Here is a 19,871-nt window from a genome sequence, read left to right as displayed (position 1 = left end):
AAGATAAATAATACTGTTACTCCATGATTCCTGTTAGACTTGGTTACAAAGTTTACTTATTGTGATGAGATCCGAGAAAAATAGTGTTCATTCTTTTTCATTATTTACGATATATGTAGATTCCTGTAGCATTGAAAATAGCAACACGAAGTGTAAATTTAACAATAATTAGAAGTAATTAGGCAATTTATTTTTCTCTCAGGTCTATTTTTCACTTGTAAACTTAAATATTTTACTTCGATGTACAAACACACCAGTAAAATACTGACCACTTGAAACAGTATTATAAAACATGGTGAAACTTTAGTCTAATCACAGTGGTATATACTGTTGTAAATATTGGCTCTGTGCTGTTATCTAGAATTACATTTTATGAAGTCAAAATACATTTTGCAGTGTGAGTAAATAACATGGTATCTCCAAGCCTTTCTTATCTTTTTGACAACTTCTATTTGCAAGTGTTTAAATTTCCAAATTTGTACGACTTGTTTGCTGGCTTTTTTGTCCTCAGCTACTTGGATTACTTGATATGGGAGCTAACTTTATACATTGTGATGAAAATAAAGATAGTTAGAAGCTAGCTGATATTGTTTTCATTGTAGCTATTAATTAGCTAATCCCATTAGTATGAGATTCAAGATGTTTGAGCTACAGCTGGAGATTTGTTTGAGAATATACTGAGCATTATAGTTTTTGTGTAACTAAATTATCCATACATAATGCATAACAGTGTGCAAATACATGTCTAGACATCCACTACTAAGCGAGAAGAAAACATTAGAGGTATAAAAACAGCCTTTTAAAATGAAACGTATCTAAAAAACATTGCTTCAGATAAAGCTTCATGCCATTTAATGTAATTATTCTATCAATGTGTGTAATAACATTTAATATTGTGCAACTTTTTTTTTTATTTGGTAATTTTTTGTTTCACCCTGTTCTTAAGTTTTGGAGAGAACACCAGATGTTTGTATAAAAAACCTAACTGCAAGGGGTAATTGTAGCATTGTTCACCCTAGAATTATGATTTTTTTTATATTACATAAGATATAGAAGAAACAAATTGATTTTGATACCCCTACAACCTTTGCAGCAGCTTATTTAATTTTCTTCCAAAGATCTGAGTGCAACACACCAAGCCATTTTGGTAGTAGGCTGGCAAGAGAAGAATTATATTATAAATCAGGTCATTCTGAGCAGATATTCTTTTCCTTGTAAGGGTAACATGTTTGTGGTGCATTTTTATATATATGCGTACAACCTCAGCAGCCAATGGTAAAGGTTTCAAAGTATCATTTGAACTGAATTTTTATGGCTTAAGATGCTTTTTACCCAAATGTTCTATTAGAACTTGATGATTCAATTCCTTGCTATCTCCATTACAAACCACCATCAGAGTTCACAATACGAGTTACGACACTTAAAAGTATTACAGTGCTCTGTGACCTGATAATGATCTGAAAGTTAACAAAAAGAAGCAGACAGTAATAACAAAACATATTCAGAATATCCTCTTTTTTTATTTGATATATTTAAAACTAAGTCTTTTGTTATAAACTTAAATATCTGAAGAAACTTCCCACTAGGCTCTACTGACACACACAAATAATTAAAACACTAATGACTTAAATTTTGTGAAGAAAAAGTTTAGTAATCTTTTTAATAGTAAGATGAGCTTGAGGCAGTAGTCTAAACCATCATATCTAGCATATAGTATCTGAGATGATTAAAACCCAAACATATGCTGATGAGTACATGCACTTACCAGCTGAATTACTTGTATATTATATAAAACCCACCAAAATTAGTTCTCACCAATATTGAAAATATCATCTCACATACTTGCTGAATCTACAGGGAAATTGTGTCAAGTTAGTCCTTAGTCTGATCTTTCCCTAATTATGTCACTATTACTAAGACGTTAGATAAATTTCAAAAATACTTACGAGTTTGCCTTTCCTAGCAGGTGGACCACTGCCTTGTCTAATGTCTTCAATTTCAACTTCACTAGCTAGATGCTTCTTTGTACTTTTGGTTGTTTTTATACCTTCCTTAGAGGGAAAAATGTGGATTCATTTAATTTGTTACAAGGTTTAAATATTCAATTATGTCATCTTGTATAAAATCATTTTCTTACACACGTGTATACATAATTACACAAAAAAGTAACAAAAAAAACCTTAAAAAAAACAGCTATTTACTGCATTTTGTATAGACAGCATAAAGAAAAATAACTAAATTATACAGTAATTAAAAATCTTACCTGAGTGAAGAGTCAAAGAAGGTTTTCTGAGTCTGAGGGATTTTATTTTTACCATTTTTACTCAAATGTATACAGTTTTGAAAAATAACAAATAAAACAACTTAGTAATAAAATTACTTGGTTTAAATTCTACTAAAATTAATCACTGTTTATCAAATAAACCATCTAAGACTTGCAATTTTTTTGTTTAATAATCCTTAACATACAACACCCAAAAAACTACAAACTGCAATTTGAATATCCACACAGACAATTTACTACTGTTTAAACCTTGCATAGTATCTATCAGGTCATCCCTTAAGTAATGCCTTATTTTAGATTCAGAAAAAGAGAACTTCAAACACTTTTAATGCTATTTAATCAATAATGTATGTTCCATTATTATTAATTATTTTCTGCCTATGATTCACAAGCTTTTGAATGCCACTTTATAAAATTCTTAAGGATTTGGAGGAAAAGAATGTAGAGGGTAGGTTTTGACATCTTCATGTGTTTCAAGCTTTTTTCATCAAGATAGTTCTGCAAACTTTGGAATAGATGATAATCAGATGGGAGAAAATCTGGGAATAAGGAGAATGTAACAGTTTTTCCCAGTCTAGCTCTTCAATCTTTGCAGATGTGATCCTTGCTGCATGGAGCCATGCATCATCCTGATGTAACATAACACTTTTATGATTGATCAAAGCAGGCCTCTTTTCTTTCAAGTGTTCTAACTGTTGACAATAGAAGTTTGATGTAATCGTTACATTGAGTGGCAGCAACTCAAAGTGGATCACACCAACAATATTCCACCAAACACTTAACAAGACTTTTCAGGGTTGAGGTTTTTGGGCTGTGCAGGTTTACCTGCACTGAGCCATTGTCTGTGGTGCTTAACATTTTTATAATATATCCACTTTTCATCTCCAGTCACTAACCTGTCCAGAAAAGGTGAGTTATGTTTACAAGAGTGCAGAATAGTGCAAATGTTCACTCTTGCTCCAAGGTTGGCTTCTGCCAAATCATGGGGGACCCATTTTACAAGTTTTGACACCTTTCCAAGCTGTTGCAGATGATGGTGAATTGTTGAATGGGTTGAATTAAGCTTCTGTTCTAGTTTTTCCAACTGTTATAGCACAATCTTCATCAAGTGCAGCCAGCAGCAAGTCATCATTAAACTCAACAGGGTAACCTGAACGTGGTGCATCACTTAATCTGTAGTCACCTGATCTGAACTTCTGAAACCACCTTAGACATTTTCTTTCATTGAGAGACTGCACCATAAACACTTTGAATGTTTCATGCAGTTTCTGCTGCACTATTGCCTTGTTTAAAGTTTTAAAGCATTATTTGGCTAATGTGCTTCTCAGACACATCCATCTTCATAAGGGTTTATTTGATTAATGGTCTGAAAAAGTGGAGTTGGGTTAGTTTCTTTTAGTTGTCTGAAAACTTTTATGTACATCCTACTACATATTTTAGTCATTAAAGCCTTATACAGAGACAGAAATGATGATGCACTTTCTGTATTAGATTTTTGGACAATATTCATGGGATGACCTGATAAATAAGTTTTCAAACACATGCTTATGTTTCACAAAATTGTGAATTTTAAATTTTATGAGTTTATATGAGAAATATTTGAACAAGACAAGGGTTACAAAATAGCTCACAAGTAAAGAAACAAGTTTCATTAATCTGAAATTATTTTTGCTGAAGTAGTTCCTAAATAATCACTAACATCATATGACAGAAAATAAAACTTTCTCACAAGAAACATTCTTTGAACACGTTTCTTACTACTTCTTAAAATAAAGGAAGACAGGCCATTAAAAAGCTACTTCATGTATTACACAAGTTTTCAGCACTCTGCTACATAGTAGCAAGAGAAGTAAAATTACAGTTCATAAAATGAAACTTATATTTGAAGAGGGTTTTACACAACTTTACCTGTTGTTTCACAGTGGTCACTAATACATTACTTGTCAACAAACAAGAGCTGATTCAGATAGTCAATTTTAATAGCTTCTGGTATTTTCTTGTAATGACAACAGTAAACAAAGAATAGGTAATTTCAAAAAGTACTTTTATTTTTTATGTATTTTGTAACCAGTTAATTTATGTCAAAAAATTAAGTAAAAAAATTTATTCTTCCAGCGTGTACATTTACCTCTTTCTGCTCCAGTTCTGTTCCATCATTAGACCCATTATGTAATGATTCTTTTCGATTTTTCTTTTTTCTTTTCTGGGATAAAAGTGCTTGATCTTCATTTCTGGGGCTAGATTTCATTAATTTATTACTATCACTTTCACCTAACTGGATTTTCTTCTTCCCACTGGAAAGTGAAGGATTCTTCAAAATATTCTCTGATGGTGTTAAGTTGTTTTTATTGGCACTGCTTAAAAGTTTCTGTTTTAAACTGTTTTTGGGGGTTTTGTTTTTATCACTTAATCTTGTGTCATCATTTGCATCTGTATGGAAGAAATGACAGCTAGTTGAATATAGCAATAATTTTAGGTATAACTACTACAATGTTGTTACAGCCCTACCTACCCACGGACTGGGAGTTTTTTGTTGTTGTTTTTTTTCTTTCCTTTATGCAAAGATATTCTTAACTTACAGATGGATCATGTGGATAAAATCTGTTGGAAGATGCATCTTTCAAAAGGTATGTAAACATCACTTATCATACACACCAACTAGAAACACCTGCATTAAATATATTAGTTTAATCAACTTAACCAACAAAATTTCATTGATTTAAAAAGTACAGATAATGTAAGCTTCAAACCCCTAAAGTACATATTCATGTACATTATTTTAAGCCATGAAGACGAACAGCAAGAAAATAATAAATATGCAAGTTATATTTTTGGACTCAATTATTTTGAAGGTATCTTTTAAGTTCTTAACATCCAAAGCATGATGTGGCTCATGGCATACTTTATTAATTTTCACTTTTCACCATTTACGTTTAAAAAAAAAAAAAAATGTACTATTTAAAGTGGATTAATCCTTTTCATAAATGTTTGATTCTTAAGACTTATTTTTAAGCTTAAGCTGTTAATGATTTCGCTAAATTTCATCATCTATTCTAAGGTTATTGGTGTTTACTCAATCCTTATTAACTTATTTGAATCACTTTAGTTTTGATCATGCTTCAAATATTTCACACCTCTTCACTAACAAGATTTAATTTATTTCTCTTTTTAATACAATAATGAATGAGATTCCATTTCTGTCACATTTTTTATTGATGACTGATCGATCCTTAATGATTAGCTTAGAAAGGTAAAGAAGCCAACATAATCTAGCAAGTCTAACTTGAGTAGTAAACATGCAATGGTAAGAAAGCTAATTCAAATTTAAAAGATGTACATATCCATGTTTGCACTAACAGAAATTTTTGTGTCATTGGAAAATAATTTAAATCCAACAAGAACTTAGTTGGTATAGTGAAATTAATTCACTCTTAGTTAAAAATATATTATTGAAAGGTATGTGGGCAGTATTACTGATTAAATTCATGTTATAATTAAATTTTTTTTCTGTAATTTAGCATGAAAGTACTCATATTATATACATTTACATTCATTTGTTGTTTCCTTAAACATGTAAGCAAAACTAAATTAATAAGAATGAACTAACTACATCAAAATATTTATAACATGCACTTAAGGTATTAGTTCATTTTTATCAATTAATTTAGTTTTGCTTACATGTATGAGGAAACGAATGAATGTAAATACATTTGTACATAAATTTTATCACAGGTCTTAAATTATAACATAGTTCATGTATTGGTGTGCTTTATATAACACTTATTTGACTCTTTTGGATACTAAATTTGAAGCTTTATAAAGTACCTATTAACCTGATTTTTAAACAAAGGCAAAGGGATATAACTTTTACACAAAAAGTGAAATTTTAAAATGTATATGCAAAATAAAATATCTCCAAATGAGGGAATTTTATTACTGTATACTTAAGTATGATACATTGATGAATTTATGTTTCTCTAAAAATTCAATTATTAACTGGATTCCCTTTGCTTTATCTAGATTTAGATATTTTCTACTTTATTGTCTTAAAATAAACTCAAATATTTACCATAGTGAGTTTTCAAAATTCTTCATAACCTAATTTCATAAATGTATTGATCTAAGATTGGAATTTAGATATTGTACATGATCATGTAATGTTTAAATAAAACATCCAGAAAGTCAAACTTTGTTTTTTGAAATAAGAAAGTCATGTTAAGCTCTTTCATGTACATTCATTTCTTCATTTGTGAAAATAAAAAAATTTATTAAAATATTTTCCTAGATATTAATACAGGGTAATTTGCCATTAGAACTGACCAAGTACTCATATATATCTCTGACACTTGTCAGGACTTGTATGTGAACAATGAATAAGACATCTCCAATATTACCAAACTGATACAATTTCTTTTTTCGGCTGAGAAGAAATTCAAAACCACAATAACATATGATGCAGCCCCACAATCAATTTAAAATATGTGACAATTATATTCAAATTGGCTTATCCAAAACTGCAACATGTACATCAAAAATATTTTAATCAGAAATTAAAATACTTTTAATTTTAAAAAATATTCCAAAGTGGACTGAATTTAAGCTCACGTCTAACATCAACAATGAAAACATAAAGACCTCTTATCCATAAAAGGCAGATATGCATTTTCTTTATTTTTTTTGAACCTGAGAGCAATTACTTCATTAACTTTGGGATGAATAAAACACCTTACAAAACAGATCACTTTTAAAATATAAAAATAAATGTTTTGGAATATTTAAATTATCAAATTAACATTAATTCTTGAGAATGGACTACTACTACTAAGAAAGAATGAATTTTGCCAAATAACTGGCACACAATAGTTTGGAATTACAAACTAATATAAGTTTTAAAATAACCATCAAAATTCAAATGCAAGTGTTTTCAAATAACATGAAACAAACAAGAAAAAATGATACAAGTTTAAAATGATGTGCAACCTAACTTGTAATGACCTAAATGTAGTGATCTACTTCATTTTCAAGATATCCAGTCATGTGACTCACTAAAGGATTTTTTCACTGTGCTTATCTGTTAGGTATGATTAATGAACTATTTTGTCTTTAAAAAAAGTTAAAACTATGTTCAGTATCCATACAAAAAACATTCAGTTCACAAATGTGTTCATAAAATGTCACAGCAAAATTCTCACACTAATTACTAGGTTGGTTTATTTAGTACTTTCAAAATGTATATTTAATATGATTTTTTTATATATCATTTATTTTAGCATTTTTATGGAAAATATTATGTACCTGTGTCATCTCCACTGTCACTTTCATCATCTTCTCCATCTTCAAAACTTTCTTCTTCCATTTCACTGCTGTCATCATCATCTTCATCGTCACTCATTTCTTCTGTGTCTATATCTGATTCACTTGATTCTTCTTGTAAACTTAGTTTTTTAGGTTTAAGAGATGCAACTGTGTCAATGATTTCAATGTCTTCTTTCACCAATGTTTTTGGCTCATTCTGTTTTTTCATCTTCTTTTCTAGCTGTACATCCTTTTTAACTAACGAATCATCGTGGTCCAGCTTTGGCCTTTTATTTTTTTTCTCTAATTTAATTCCACGCTTTCTTTTCTGGTGTTCCTCTGAAAGTACAAATATGTTATAACATTCTTATTTAGGTGGAAAACACTGTATCATGCATTTAAGTGCTGGATTATTTAAATAGTAATAATGCATTTAAATCAATTAATACAAGCTCTTTTTAAATTCATTTACATCAAGTAAGATGAATCAAGATCACCAGAGATTAAAAAAACAACAAAGATTTTACCATTCACACAAACAAACAATTACTCAACCTATCAACTTATAACCCAGAATTAAATTTCTCAAATACATAAAAGTTACAAATTTCAAAAAGCTTGAGAAGTATTCATCACAGCAGTCAACAAACCAGCAAGAGTTTCCAATAAATGAATATATACAATGACTTAAGCTATCAGAATACTAGAGACTTCAACAAATTTTTGTCAAATAAAGAAAAAAATGCAAATGGTTAAAAACTACAGTCATAGTTCAAATATATAATGATTTAAATCTGATTATTACATTTTTGTACACAGAAACATGTATATTTTGCTAAACATTATTAATTAGATATTACCATAAAGCATTATAAATCTTTTAACTTTTTGCCTAATATTAGTATCATATTTTTCACTGTTAGCCAAACAATAAATTAACTAATCCTACAAAATTAAAATAAAACTAACCAGATTTCTAAGTTGCATCTCCAAAGAATCAAAACCTCATTAAGACATTATTATTTTTGTTAAGCAACATTAACATTAGTGTTTGGAATGTTTTTAAAGAAATACATTAGAATTTTCAGTAAAATATATCATTATAGAAGGTAAAAATTCTCAATATATATCTATCTTGCTTTAATGTGGCTCAAAGATAAAGATGGAAGTTAAAGAAAGTTACATAATATTTTAATCGGGGAAAAAAAAGGAAAATCTAATCACATTTTTTCAGAAAGTAATGTACCTGATCAGATATTTATTATTCTTTGTAAAATGTAATTTCAAAAGTATTAAGAAATTAAACATTTCAAATTATGTGCATGTAATTATTAAAAAACTTAATTAGCTAATCAAGCATGTATATTAAAAAAAACAACCTTAAAAGTAATTTTCATCTACCTATAAATCAACCAGTAACACTAAATACAAGTGTACACATCATTTTTCTACAATACATCATTCCACAAATTATTCATGTGTATAGAACCTGTGACTAGCATCCAAAAATGCAAGCATTATCATACCACAGGACAAGCAGTGTCTTGAAAAGATAACCATCTAAACTCTTCAGAATTTTAAACACCTGACACACAATCCTAATTGTATATCTAGCATCATAATAAAAAATTGTAAAACATAATTTTCATAGTTTTGGTTTATACATTTTGCATAAAGTTTCTTTCTATTGCAATGATACCAAAAACACAAATACATTACCAAAAAGACAAGTTTTAAACAGTTGAGATGAAAATAACTCACCTCTTCACTCAAAAACATTAGATCCCAAATTGAAATGGGGGGCTGATGCAAAACTCTACCTAGATAAGCTCCTTCAAAAAGCACCCAAAGGGGAACACTCAATGGAGACCCCTTCTAGTCTATATCAGAGTATATTCTTGGCCAAGAATGTAAGGGAGGGAACCAAATGAGCCTAAAGTATCACAGGGACAAGCAGAATGTAAACATGACTGTGTATGAGTATTCACATACAAGCAGCTGATGAGCAAGTGTGTGTGTTTGAGGTATGGTTGGGCACGATCAGACCATAGTGTGTTCATGCTGATTCGACTGAACTTTCGTTGCAGAAGGAGTAAATGTTAATTACGTGTTACAAATGTATGAGGTGACCCGAACTACACTGACAATGTCACCACAGCTCCAATTCTCATCATACTGTAATAAGCACAACCAGTGAGGATTTTCCACTCTAGTAACTAGAAACTGGTAAGTGACAAGGGTCTCCTGTGCTCTACTTGAAGAGGAGGAGGAGGAAGAATGTGCAACAGGGAAACTTCGGAAAGTGCCTGAATTCCCATTGAACCACTAACCTGAAAGGTCTTTCACTGGAGACAGCGCAATGGGTGACTGCAAAGCTTTTTTTGTTTTTTTTAAGTTATCAAGCATTAGCCAAAGAACTGGATTGTTATTTCTCTGGTGCTTGCTTCTTCTATGATAGTTCATGAAATTAGTGTAATCTGAATTAGATAACCCAGTAAATTTGTACCCCATGAGGATACCTCAAGTATACCTCAAGGCTTCCATCTCATATTGGGCACTAGTAGAACACCAGGACAAATGAAGTGACTACTTTCTGTTATCCTGGTGCAATGTGGATTGTGGAAAATAAACATATCTCAGGAGGGAACATCTGCCACCTGACAGGATCATTTTTGATAGGAAGGGAGAGAAATTAAAAGAAATATATATGTACCCATTTTAAAGGCAGTAGGTAGAATGAAGAATGGCAACTGTTGGAAGTCAAAATCCTGTAGGATGTGAAATAGCCAGGTGGTGAAGTTAAGGAAAGATAAACATATGGAGAATCATCTACACACCTGCCTGGAGGGTCTTGTCCTCAGGCCAGTGAAAATGGAAAGAAAGAAAGGTGAAAAATCAAATGTAAGTAAATATGAATTAACCTATGAGCATCCACATCCAGAGATATGTGCCAGTCAGAGGAGTCAACAGACCCATCCAGCAAGTATAGAAGAGAGCTTTCTTGAAGAAAGGTGACCCCAAGGAATGAACAGGTGATGGAAGAGATTCCAAAGGGGGTGAAATCCATGATAAGCAACACTAAACAGCCCAATAAGGACACAGAAGTCAAGCTGGGTCTGATCATTAAGGTGATATATATATAATAGAGAGAGAAAAAGGGCAGTGAATCTCCAGAGTGGCAGATTCCAAAGAAGGAATCACCAGTCTGGTTAGAGGAGTGTATAAGTACAGTGAAAAAAGATGTGAGAAGTATCAATAGCATAGACAGCCAAATGACAGAAGGAAGTGGAAATAAGACATGAGAAAAACATGGTATAGAGAGCAAGAAACCAATAGCTTAAATTGAACAGCCAAGGTAGTATGCAAAGTTACAATAAGCACCTGACAAGGCATACAAGTACAGTGAAGAAGGAGGAGGAGATATGTCCAGTCCAGAGAAATACAATTGGATCCATAGAGCCCTATGGGGGGGAACAAAGTAAGGAGTAATGTGGCAGAAAAAGTGGAACAGGATAAGCTGGCAAAGAGAAGGAAACAAACTTCTACAGAAAACCGTTCTGGACCTCTATGAAAAGTCTCAGACAAGTGGAAGAAAAAGAGGAATATGAGAAGGTAATGAGGGTGAAGACAAAAATGGGGAACCAAAGAGTGAAATAGGGGCACAATTCCCAAGCAAGTCAAACAGATACCAGAGATAGGGAAATTAAAAAGGAAAGGGATAATGTTTGCAAATCAGAAAAGAAAGTCATGGATGTGAGGGAAAGGAGCTATTAGACAAACCAAACAGCATAAATTATAATAACAAACATGAAAGAAAAAGATACACCTTAAGGTTAGTTATGGAGTGAAGAAGTGATAGACAAGGAAAAGTACACACTTGAGGAGGAAATAGAAAAATAAAGTAGAAGGGTAAGGTCATACCTTGAATGATAAGACACTACATAAAGCAAATCAGATGAAATTCATAGTATAATGGGCCATTTCCAGCTGAGAAGAAAAAACATCAGCTGATGGGATGGGGGTAGGAGGTCAATTAGCATGTGGTAATCCAAACATAGAGAGGAGCATCTCCAAAAGTCAAAGTAGATAATAAAGCCAGTGTGTTTAACATGGTAACTCATACAGGATGAAATATAGATCACTGCAACTTGAGAATTAATGATAGAAACTAAATATTTTATAACAAAAGTTGGTTGGTTGGTTGACTGATTTAGTGTTTTATGTGCCAAACGTCCAGTAAAAGGGTAAAAGTAAATGTAGTAAAATTCATAAAAGAAATGAAGGTAAAACAAAAGAGCACTGAAAAACATAAATAGCATAAAACCAATGTTGATATCTAGTCTACAATGTTAAGAGAAAAACCAGAGTAAAAGAAGTTGTAAAAGACTTTCTGTAGCATAATGGTAAGTATTATAACCTGCCATGAAGACTAACAGGTAAGTACAAGAACCACCGTCACTCACCTGAAGTTGGCTTTTCCAGGCTTGGTTCCGGTTGTGTCTTTACAGCGATTATCAAAGGGTAAAGTAATAATAGTGTTAAAAGACATGCAGAAAAATTGTAATAACTCGCCCAGATGACTAACAGGTAGTTCAAACAGCAGCGTCAGTCACCTGAAGTTGGCCTTTCCAGTCCTGGTGTCGAGTTATTTAATGTCATGGTCATTTTCTAATTTCAAATCGAACTAGAGAGATTGTGACTCTTAAAAGGGAACCACAATAAAAAAAGATTAATGGCCATTAAAAAACTTTATTAATGTCGACAGTGTTATCATCACCAATAACACTGTCTAATGTTATGGACAAACTTTGGGACAGAACATGTTTAAAATAGAGCCATCGTTGAGAGTCGTAACGATGGCAAGAAAGTAAAATGTGGCTTATAGAGATCTGAGTGTTACACAAACTACATATTGGTGCATCAGTTCCAGATAAAAGAAAACGCTGAGTTAAAAAACTGGGACCAATGCGTAGTCTAGTTAGAACAACTTCCTCCTTCAGATCCTTACTAAATAATAAGACGGCCAAAGTCCAATATGGGGTCTTATTTGGAAAAGCTTGTTTTCGTGTTGCTCACTCCAAGTTGACTGCCAGCTTGAATACAGGACCATAGTCCATGTATGTGATAGGCACAGTGGTGATAGTGACAGAGCAGATAGATTTAGCTGCCGTGTCTGTAAGCTCGTTCACGCAAATACCAATGTGACCTGGTATCCAGAAAAACTGGATAAAAGTAGATGTTAATGAGAAATGGGCCAGACGGTTTTGAATATCAGCGAGAACAGGGTGTGAACCAACATGAAGCAATTCCAGGGCCAGTAGAGAACTAAACAAGTCAGTATAAATAGTGCAGTTATAGTACTGCTTAGCTTCAATATGATCCAGGGCAAGAGAAATGGCATAAAGTTCAGCAGTGGACACAGAAGCTGTAGAGGGGATTCTGTGCACAACCACCAAACCCCAACAAACCAGGGCAGAAGCCACAGAGTCACCTGATTTGGAACCATCCGTATAAATTGGAATGGAAAGATTGTTCGAAAGATGTTCAGTAAATAAAAGACTGTACTCCCAATCAGGAGTATCTGCTTTTCTCAGATGACTTAAAGAAAAGTCACATTTTGGGACTGTAATAAGCCATGGTGGAATGGCATGATCAGTGGATTCTGCAATGTTATCCAAGGACAGACCCAATTGTGCCTGGACGAGAAGGCCAAAAGGAGCAATGGCAGATCGTCTGTTCTGAAAAAGTATGGCCCACCGAGGAAGGAAAACACAACCCCAGATGAGATGCTTTGAAAAGGAACAAAGTTTCGAAGAATATAGTAAAGACAGTTGCAAATGGAGAAGGTACAAAGAAAGTTCATGAGATTCTACATATAAGCTGGGGAGGTGCAGAAAGCCCCAGTGCAGAGCCGAAGTCCTTGATGATGAATGAGGTCTAGCACCTTTAAGGCCGAGGGTCTCGCAGAGCCATAGACCAGTGATCCATAGTCAAGTTTCGATCAAATAAGAGCACGATATATCTTTAGCATAGAACATCAATTCGCTCCCCAACTGGTGGTAGAGGACATGGAGGATGTTCAGTGCTCTTGTGCATTTGACCCGTAACTGCTTTAAGTGTGGTATAAAGGTCAGCTTACGGTCAGAGATAAGCCTCAAGAACTTGGTCTCAGGGACCATAGGCAGCAAAACTTCACTGATACAAAGTTCAGGATCAGGGTAAATACCCCTTTGGCAGCGAAAGTGCATGCAAACTGTTTTAGAGAGAGAGAGAAATTAAAGCAGTTCACTGTAATCCACTTCAGTACACGATTGAGGGCAGTTTGTTGTTGCCGCTCAATATATCTCATGTTCAATGACTGACACGAGTTGTGAAAGCCGTCAACATAGAGCCCATTTACAACAGTGAGAGGGAGTTGTTCAGTGATGGCATTAATCTTTATACTGAAAAGTGTGACACTCAAAACACAACCCTGAGGGACTCCAAGTTCCTGTAGAAAAGAACGGGAAAGTGTCGAATCCACACAAACTTGAAATCTCCTGCCCATTAAAAATTTTTTAATAAACATGGGTAAATGGCCACGTAAACCATATATATGGAGGTATCACAAAATGCCATACCTCCATGTTGTTGTTTGAGAAAGGATTCTCTAATTGACGTTTCAAGTCGAATTAGGTGTTCCATAGTGGAGTGCTGTTATTGGAGCTCACACTGGGTGGGCAAGAGGAGGTTGTTTGTTTGAGGAACCAAACAAGACAAGCATTAACCATCCTCTCTTAAGTCTTACAAAGAGAGCTCGTCAAAGCAATTGGACAGTAGTTTGAAGGAATCTTGGGATCTTTCCCAGGCTAGAGAAAGGTAAGATAATAGCCTGTTGCCAGGCATTAGGAAAAACATTTTCCTGCTAGATCCGGTTAAAAACAATTAGAAGAATATCAAGAGAAGCAGGAGATAGATGGCACAGCACATGTCACAGAGTACATCACCTGGTCCAACAGATGTACTGCCAGACCAATGAAGGGCCATTTTCAGTTCCACCAGTGTAAAGGGACAATTATAGTAAAAAAGACAGTCAGTTCGAATGGAAAGAGGTGAATGCTCCACCTGAGTCTTGATGGCCAAGAAGATGGAGGAACAAGCAGAAGTACAAGATATCCAGCAAAAGCTTCCACTGAGAGCATTGGCAATGCTCTGGACATCAGCTACCTCTTGGCCATCAGAGAGTGAGATCGAGAGGGGGACAGAATTGTAGTGACCACTGACCTTTCAAACCCTGTCCCATATGACCTTGGAACTGGTGGTAGAAGATATGCTAGTTGTGAACTTAATCCAAGATTCCTTCTGGCTTTGACATCTTACCCCCCTGGCATGTGCATGGGCCCGCTGGATAGTTATGCAGTTTGAAATTGTGGGATGTCTACGGAATGTATCCTAGGCCTGGTTGTGAGCCTTCTGTGCCATGTGGCAGGCAGGATTCCACCACGGACGAGGATATAGTGGAAAACGTGTCAAGGTTTCAGGTATACACTGAGCAGCTGCTTGTATAATAGTCAGTTACTGCTGCCACATAGTCATCTATTGATGGCTGACAGATGATGGCAGGATGAAGTTCTCTGAGAGCAGTGAAAGTGAACCAGTCTTGTCTGATCCAGCTTCCACCGAAGCACGCAGGTAGGGTGGCATCGACCACAGCCAGTATCTCTCAAAAGAATAGGAAAATGATCACTGACAATGGATTACTGTCAACCCTCCATGAAAAATGGGAGAATAATGAAAGGGAGAAAACCGAGAGATCAAAAGCAGTAAAGGACCGACTAGGTGCATGAAAATAAGTGGAAGAACCAGTATTGAAAAGAAAAAGGTTGTGATCAGAGAGCATATGCTCTACAGAGTGATCCCTCCTTTCAATAACAGCACTTTCCCAGAGAGATCTGTCTGCACTTACACTGTAGTTGTGGAACAAAGTGCAGCAGCATATGTCCGAGATGAAGTGGTGGACAGCAATTTCCAAGCCTCAAGGTAAGTAATGTCATGATTCATTTTCAAACACTGCACCTCTTTTTCCTCCCTCCATTTAGGGCAAAAACAAAAGTAGGAAGGGTGAGAACCAATGCAGTTGCCACAATGTGGGTCTGTTTCACATTCACTGGCATCGTGATCCTTGCCACCACAACGAGCACATGTCAGGGAACTATGACATGAGATCTTTGAGTGACCGAACCTCTGACACTGGAAACATTGGAGAGGGTGTGGAATGTAAGGCTGTACCCTGCAATTAAAATAACCTACCTTGAAAGTGGCAGGTGCACATGGTGATGTAAACGTCAGTACAAGGATATTGGTTGGCAATGTAACTCCATCTTTGTGAGTGGAGATAGGCCCCACTGGAGAAACTCCTTGAGTGGAGAAACCAGTGAGAATTTCTGACTCGAGAATATTCTTCAAATTCCTCTCAACAATAACTCCTCATGATGAATTCAAAGTAGCATGAGGTGTAAACTCAATAGGTATATCCCTTATTCCCTTTGAATTTAAGAGGAGTTCATTGTGTTGAGATGTGGATGTTTCCACCAATATGTCTCCAGATTGAAGCTTCTTTACTGACTTTGGAGAGCCAGCAAATCCCTCCTGAATAAAAAAAGGGGGACATTGGCCCTAAAGGTTTCTCTGAAAGAGAATGTAGGATAAGAAAATGAGGCACAACAGGTGGTACAGATGTTGAAGATTGCTGCTCAGAAACTTCAAGACGTGGTCGTTTACCTGTTGACTGATTTTTCACTATTTAAATTTTTATTTGGAGGATCCATAGGAAAAAAAGAAATTTCGATCCCCACTGACCCCACCCACCAAGGAGTCCTATAAGGGGATGCATTACAATGTCAAGCAAGGACACTGCAGCAACGCCAGGGTTTCGTGAGCACTATACCCAAACACCAGCATCAGACACTGTGTCCAAAACACCTTTTGAGAACTACCAACACTGGTACTTGGTTGACTCTAGCCCAGGTGGACCAGCCGAGTAACAGAAGGGGGCCACTCAAAAGGCTGCCCATCTACAGGAATTCAAGGCCAAAGTGGTGTGTTAGGGTTGGACCCCTCTACCACCAGGATCCTCTCCTCCCCTTCATGGGTCGCCATGCACAGCAAACACGTGGGTGGATGTTTAGATCCCAGAGGAGGTAAACTGAAAGAACAGAACCTTCCCTGGGAGGTCCCCTCACCACGTACAGGAATCCACACTGAGGGGTACAACAAAAGCTAAAGAAAATTAAAGTTTTGTTAACAAATGCAAATCTCATCAAATGGAAGTCTGATGGAATTTGTACACGTGTCACGTAATGCCAAGGAAGAGAATGGCATTACCATGAGTGCAAGTGCAAAGAGGGAGTTACCGGAGTATGGAACTTGTGTCACTCTCCTATTGGTGGAGGTTTTTTGTCACATAATGATGTCATCACACACCAACATAGTTCACATTAAATTGATAAATTTAGCTGAGAGTTACATCAGGGTAAGTAGCATGCTAGTCCCATAGGCAGATTCAAGAGGAAGATAGCAATTGTGTGTGAAAAGGTGAGTTACAGTCTATGAAACAAAATATTACTACATGTTGTAAAATCCTATGTCCATGAAAACATTTGATACTGATCATTCATTAAACTTAAAAGTTTTGAGGAAAAAAAAACAGATTCAGCTTTTCCTCCATTTTTCAATCATCACTAAAATAGCTTGCTGCTTCCTATTTACATTAACAATAGTGGTTGGGGTATACTTTCTAAATTAGTATTACTTGTTGATAAAATTCAAATTTTGGGTATGTTGGACGAATATTTGAAGAAAGTGCAAGATAATACATTTGATTATTATGTAATTTTGATTACACATTTAGTATTCATGAGAACCAACTCAGCAGTACAGTTAAACAAGAGGACATATGTAAAATTTGGAAAATATATGCAGTGTTTAAGTTAAAACAGTTATTTTTCTAACAGGAGTTTAAAAGGGGGGGACTGTGCAAGTACAGCTACAAAGGATCATATGGTCCCTTGTTGTCCAAAAGATACACAAAGTCAATAAACATTCCTGTTGAGAAGTCCCATTTACCTTTACATTGCCAGCACCTCAAAAATCACATGAAAAACTTTAAGCAGACTGACAGGTTAATATTTTTTTGTACCACATATCCTTTGCAGTTCTTATAATCACATCACAAAAAATTAGAGATGGTAATGAATTCTCTATTCTTGAAAATCAACAATAAGATTTTTCACACAGTTGGAAGAATTTCAAATAGACATGTTCTATTATGCCATATTAATATGATACTACAATATATATTGCCTGGCTTTTCTTTGACACAATGAACAGTAAAATCTTTAACCTTTGGCTGGTGTCCAGTCATCATCATCTTCACTTTCTTCATCATCATCAAGAGTAACAGTTGGAAATTCTAAATGAAAAAACATGAATGAAGTAAAGAAACTCTTTTCTTAATGCTTTAAAACTTAATATTGTATTATTGCCTCCAACCCTCCCTCCCTAATGATCAAACATTTAATAACTGGTTGTTGTTTACGTCTTTTATGAAGTTTTTCTTGAAGTAAAAAACTAATAATATTAAGCTACTTTCCCATTTATGCAACCTAAACCAAATTGGATAACTTTGAGTTTAAAATGAAATTAATAAAATATATTAATACTTTTCAAATTTATTCTAGCTGAATACTGTTGATACCTTTTAATATGAACATTTCTAAACAAATTTTATATTTCTAAAACAGATTCATCTTTAAGATATTGTTACTTCCATAATAAGCCTTTCCATAAACCTTTATTTTTACCATCGCAATTGAATCAAGTTCTCACAAGATGACTGATTAAACACCTAAGTCTGATAGCTGGAAAAATAAGTAACTAAGAGTAAAAAACAAGTATATCAACCATGAATAGTGATATGGGTTTTCTAACAAAAAGGAGTTAAAAGTTATGAGTTAAACAATGGCATAATTTTTAAGTAATTCTCTGTTTGTTTTAAGCCCTGTTTTTTTTTATATAATGTCAACTTTTAATAATCACATTTACAAAACTGGGCTATGAATATGGCACTTATGGTAACAAGACTAACCACGTATACAATTAATTACATGTAGGAGCTAATGATAGAAAATACTAACAGTAGCAAAAAGCATAACTTCACATATAAAGGAAAATCTAATCCAGTCAAGTAGCCTTGATCAGACTACCACATTAAAAAAAAAAATCTATATCAAGTAATGTTCAATCTAGACTTACAATCCTAATTTTAAAAAAAAAATGCATATCTGTTGTGTTAAATTCACTATGTATGTACAATCAACGAACACTGGTACAATTCAACAGTCAATATTTTAATATATTGATATTACACTAAAAAACATTTTTAGTTTTTTTTCATGAAGACAGACATTAAATTAACAATGCATGAGGCTTAACACACGTTTTGGTGTCTCTGTCATTTCTTCTTCTGAGCCTTCTTCACTCTCTTCAGATTCTGATGGTTCTGATAAAATTGGTTCTGTTAAGTCTTTATCTTCATCATTAAGAACATACCCAGTTAAATGGACAATACCTAGAAAAAAAAAATAGTTGTATGACAGTAAACTTAGTTGTTCAATATGATCTTATGAAAATGGTTACAACTAAATCAGCCAAATGTATAAACAGTAGCCTTTTAAAACTTCAATTGCAGACTTAAGTTACGAAACAGTTTACCAGTTATTGAAACATGCAGATCAAATACTAAACATACACAAGTATCCTGACACGATCAAATTCATCAGGGTTAATTAATTAATAATAAAAACAGCATTAAATCATGCAGATATATATTCAAAAGTACACATAACATAGTACACAAACTGGTTAGCACCTCAACAATTGTACTATTCTGAAATTTACACACAAAATAGTAAAATTTGCTATAGGAATTAACTGTAATTGTTGCAAATTAACACTAGATAAAACTGTTACAAAATTCGTACAAAAAAATGTCTAAATTTTTCTAATGGTAATACTTACTGTGAGCCCCCTTTGACATCAATACCAGTTTGGAATCTTTGTAATATTGTGTCTAAGCATTTCCTCAAATTCTCTAGAGTAATTGTACTCCACTTTACTTACAACTGTGTTCAGAGGCTTTCTTTAGTACAGTTGGTACTTTTTTTTCTTTTTCCCAAATGTGGAGAGCAGCAAATCTTATATTTTAAATGAGATTAAGAACTGAACCTTGTGGTGCTCCTCCTGCTGGAGATAT

General features: G+C 34.1%; 1 protein-coding gene across 1 annotated transcript in view; it reads right to left on the bottom strand.

Annotated features, from left to right (window-relative positions):
* Positions 1-19,871, bottom strand: part of LOC143231942 (46 kDa FK506-binding nuclear protein-like) — a 38,788-nt gene that overhangs the window by 3,999 nt on the left and 14,918 nt on the right. The window contains exons 4-8 of the mRNA XM_076466834.1: positions 19,056-19,187; positions 17,961-18,029; positions 7,580-7,918; positions 4,413-4,714; positions 1,947-2,051 (exon numbers count right to left, since the gene is read on the bottom strand). Of these exons, the coding sequence (XP_076322949.1) occupies positions 1,947-2,051; positions 4,413-4,714; positions 7,580-7,918; positions 17,961-18,029; positions 19,056-19,187 (947 nt within the window). The remainder of the gene's footprint in view (positions 1-1,946; positions 2,052-4,412; positions 4,715-7,579; positions 7,919-17,960; positions 18,030-19,055; positions 19,188-19,871) is intronic.

This window comes from Tachypleus tridentatus, chromosome 11 (genome assembly GCF_004210375.1).
Source record: "Tachypleus tridentatus isolate NWPU-2018 chromosome 11, ASM421037v1, whole genome shotgun sequence".
NCBI lineage: Eukaryota > Metazoa > Arthropoda > Merostomata > Xiphosura > Limulidae > Tachypleus > Tachypleus tridentatus.
The sequence above is the reverse complement of the archived record's forward strand: the minus strand, read 5'-3'. Positions and strand labels throughout refer to the sequence as shown.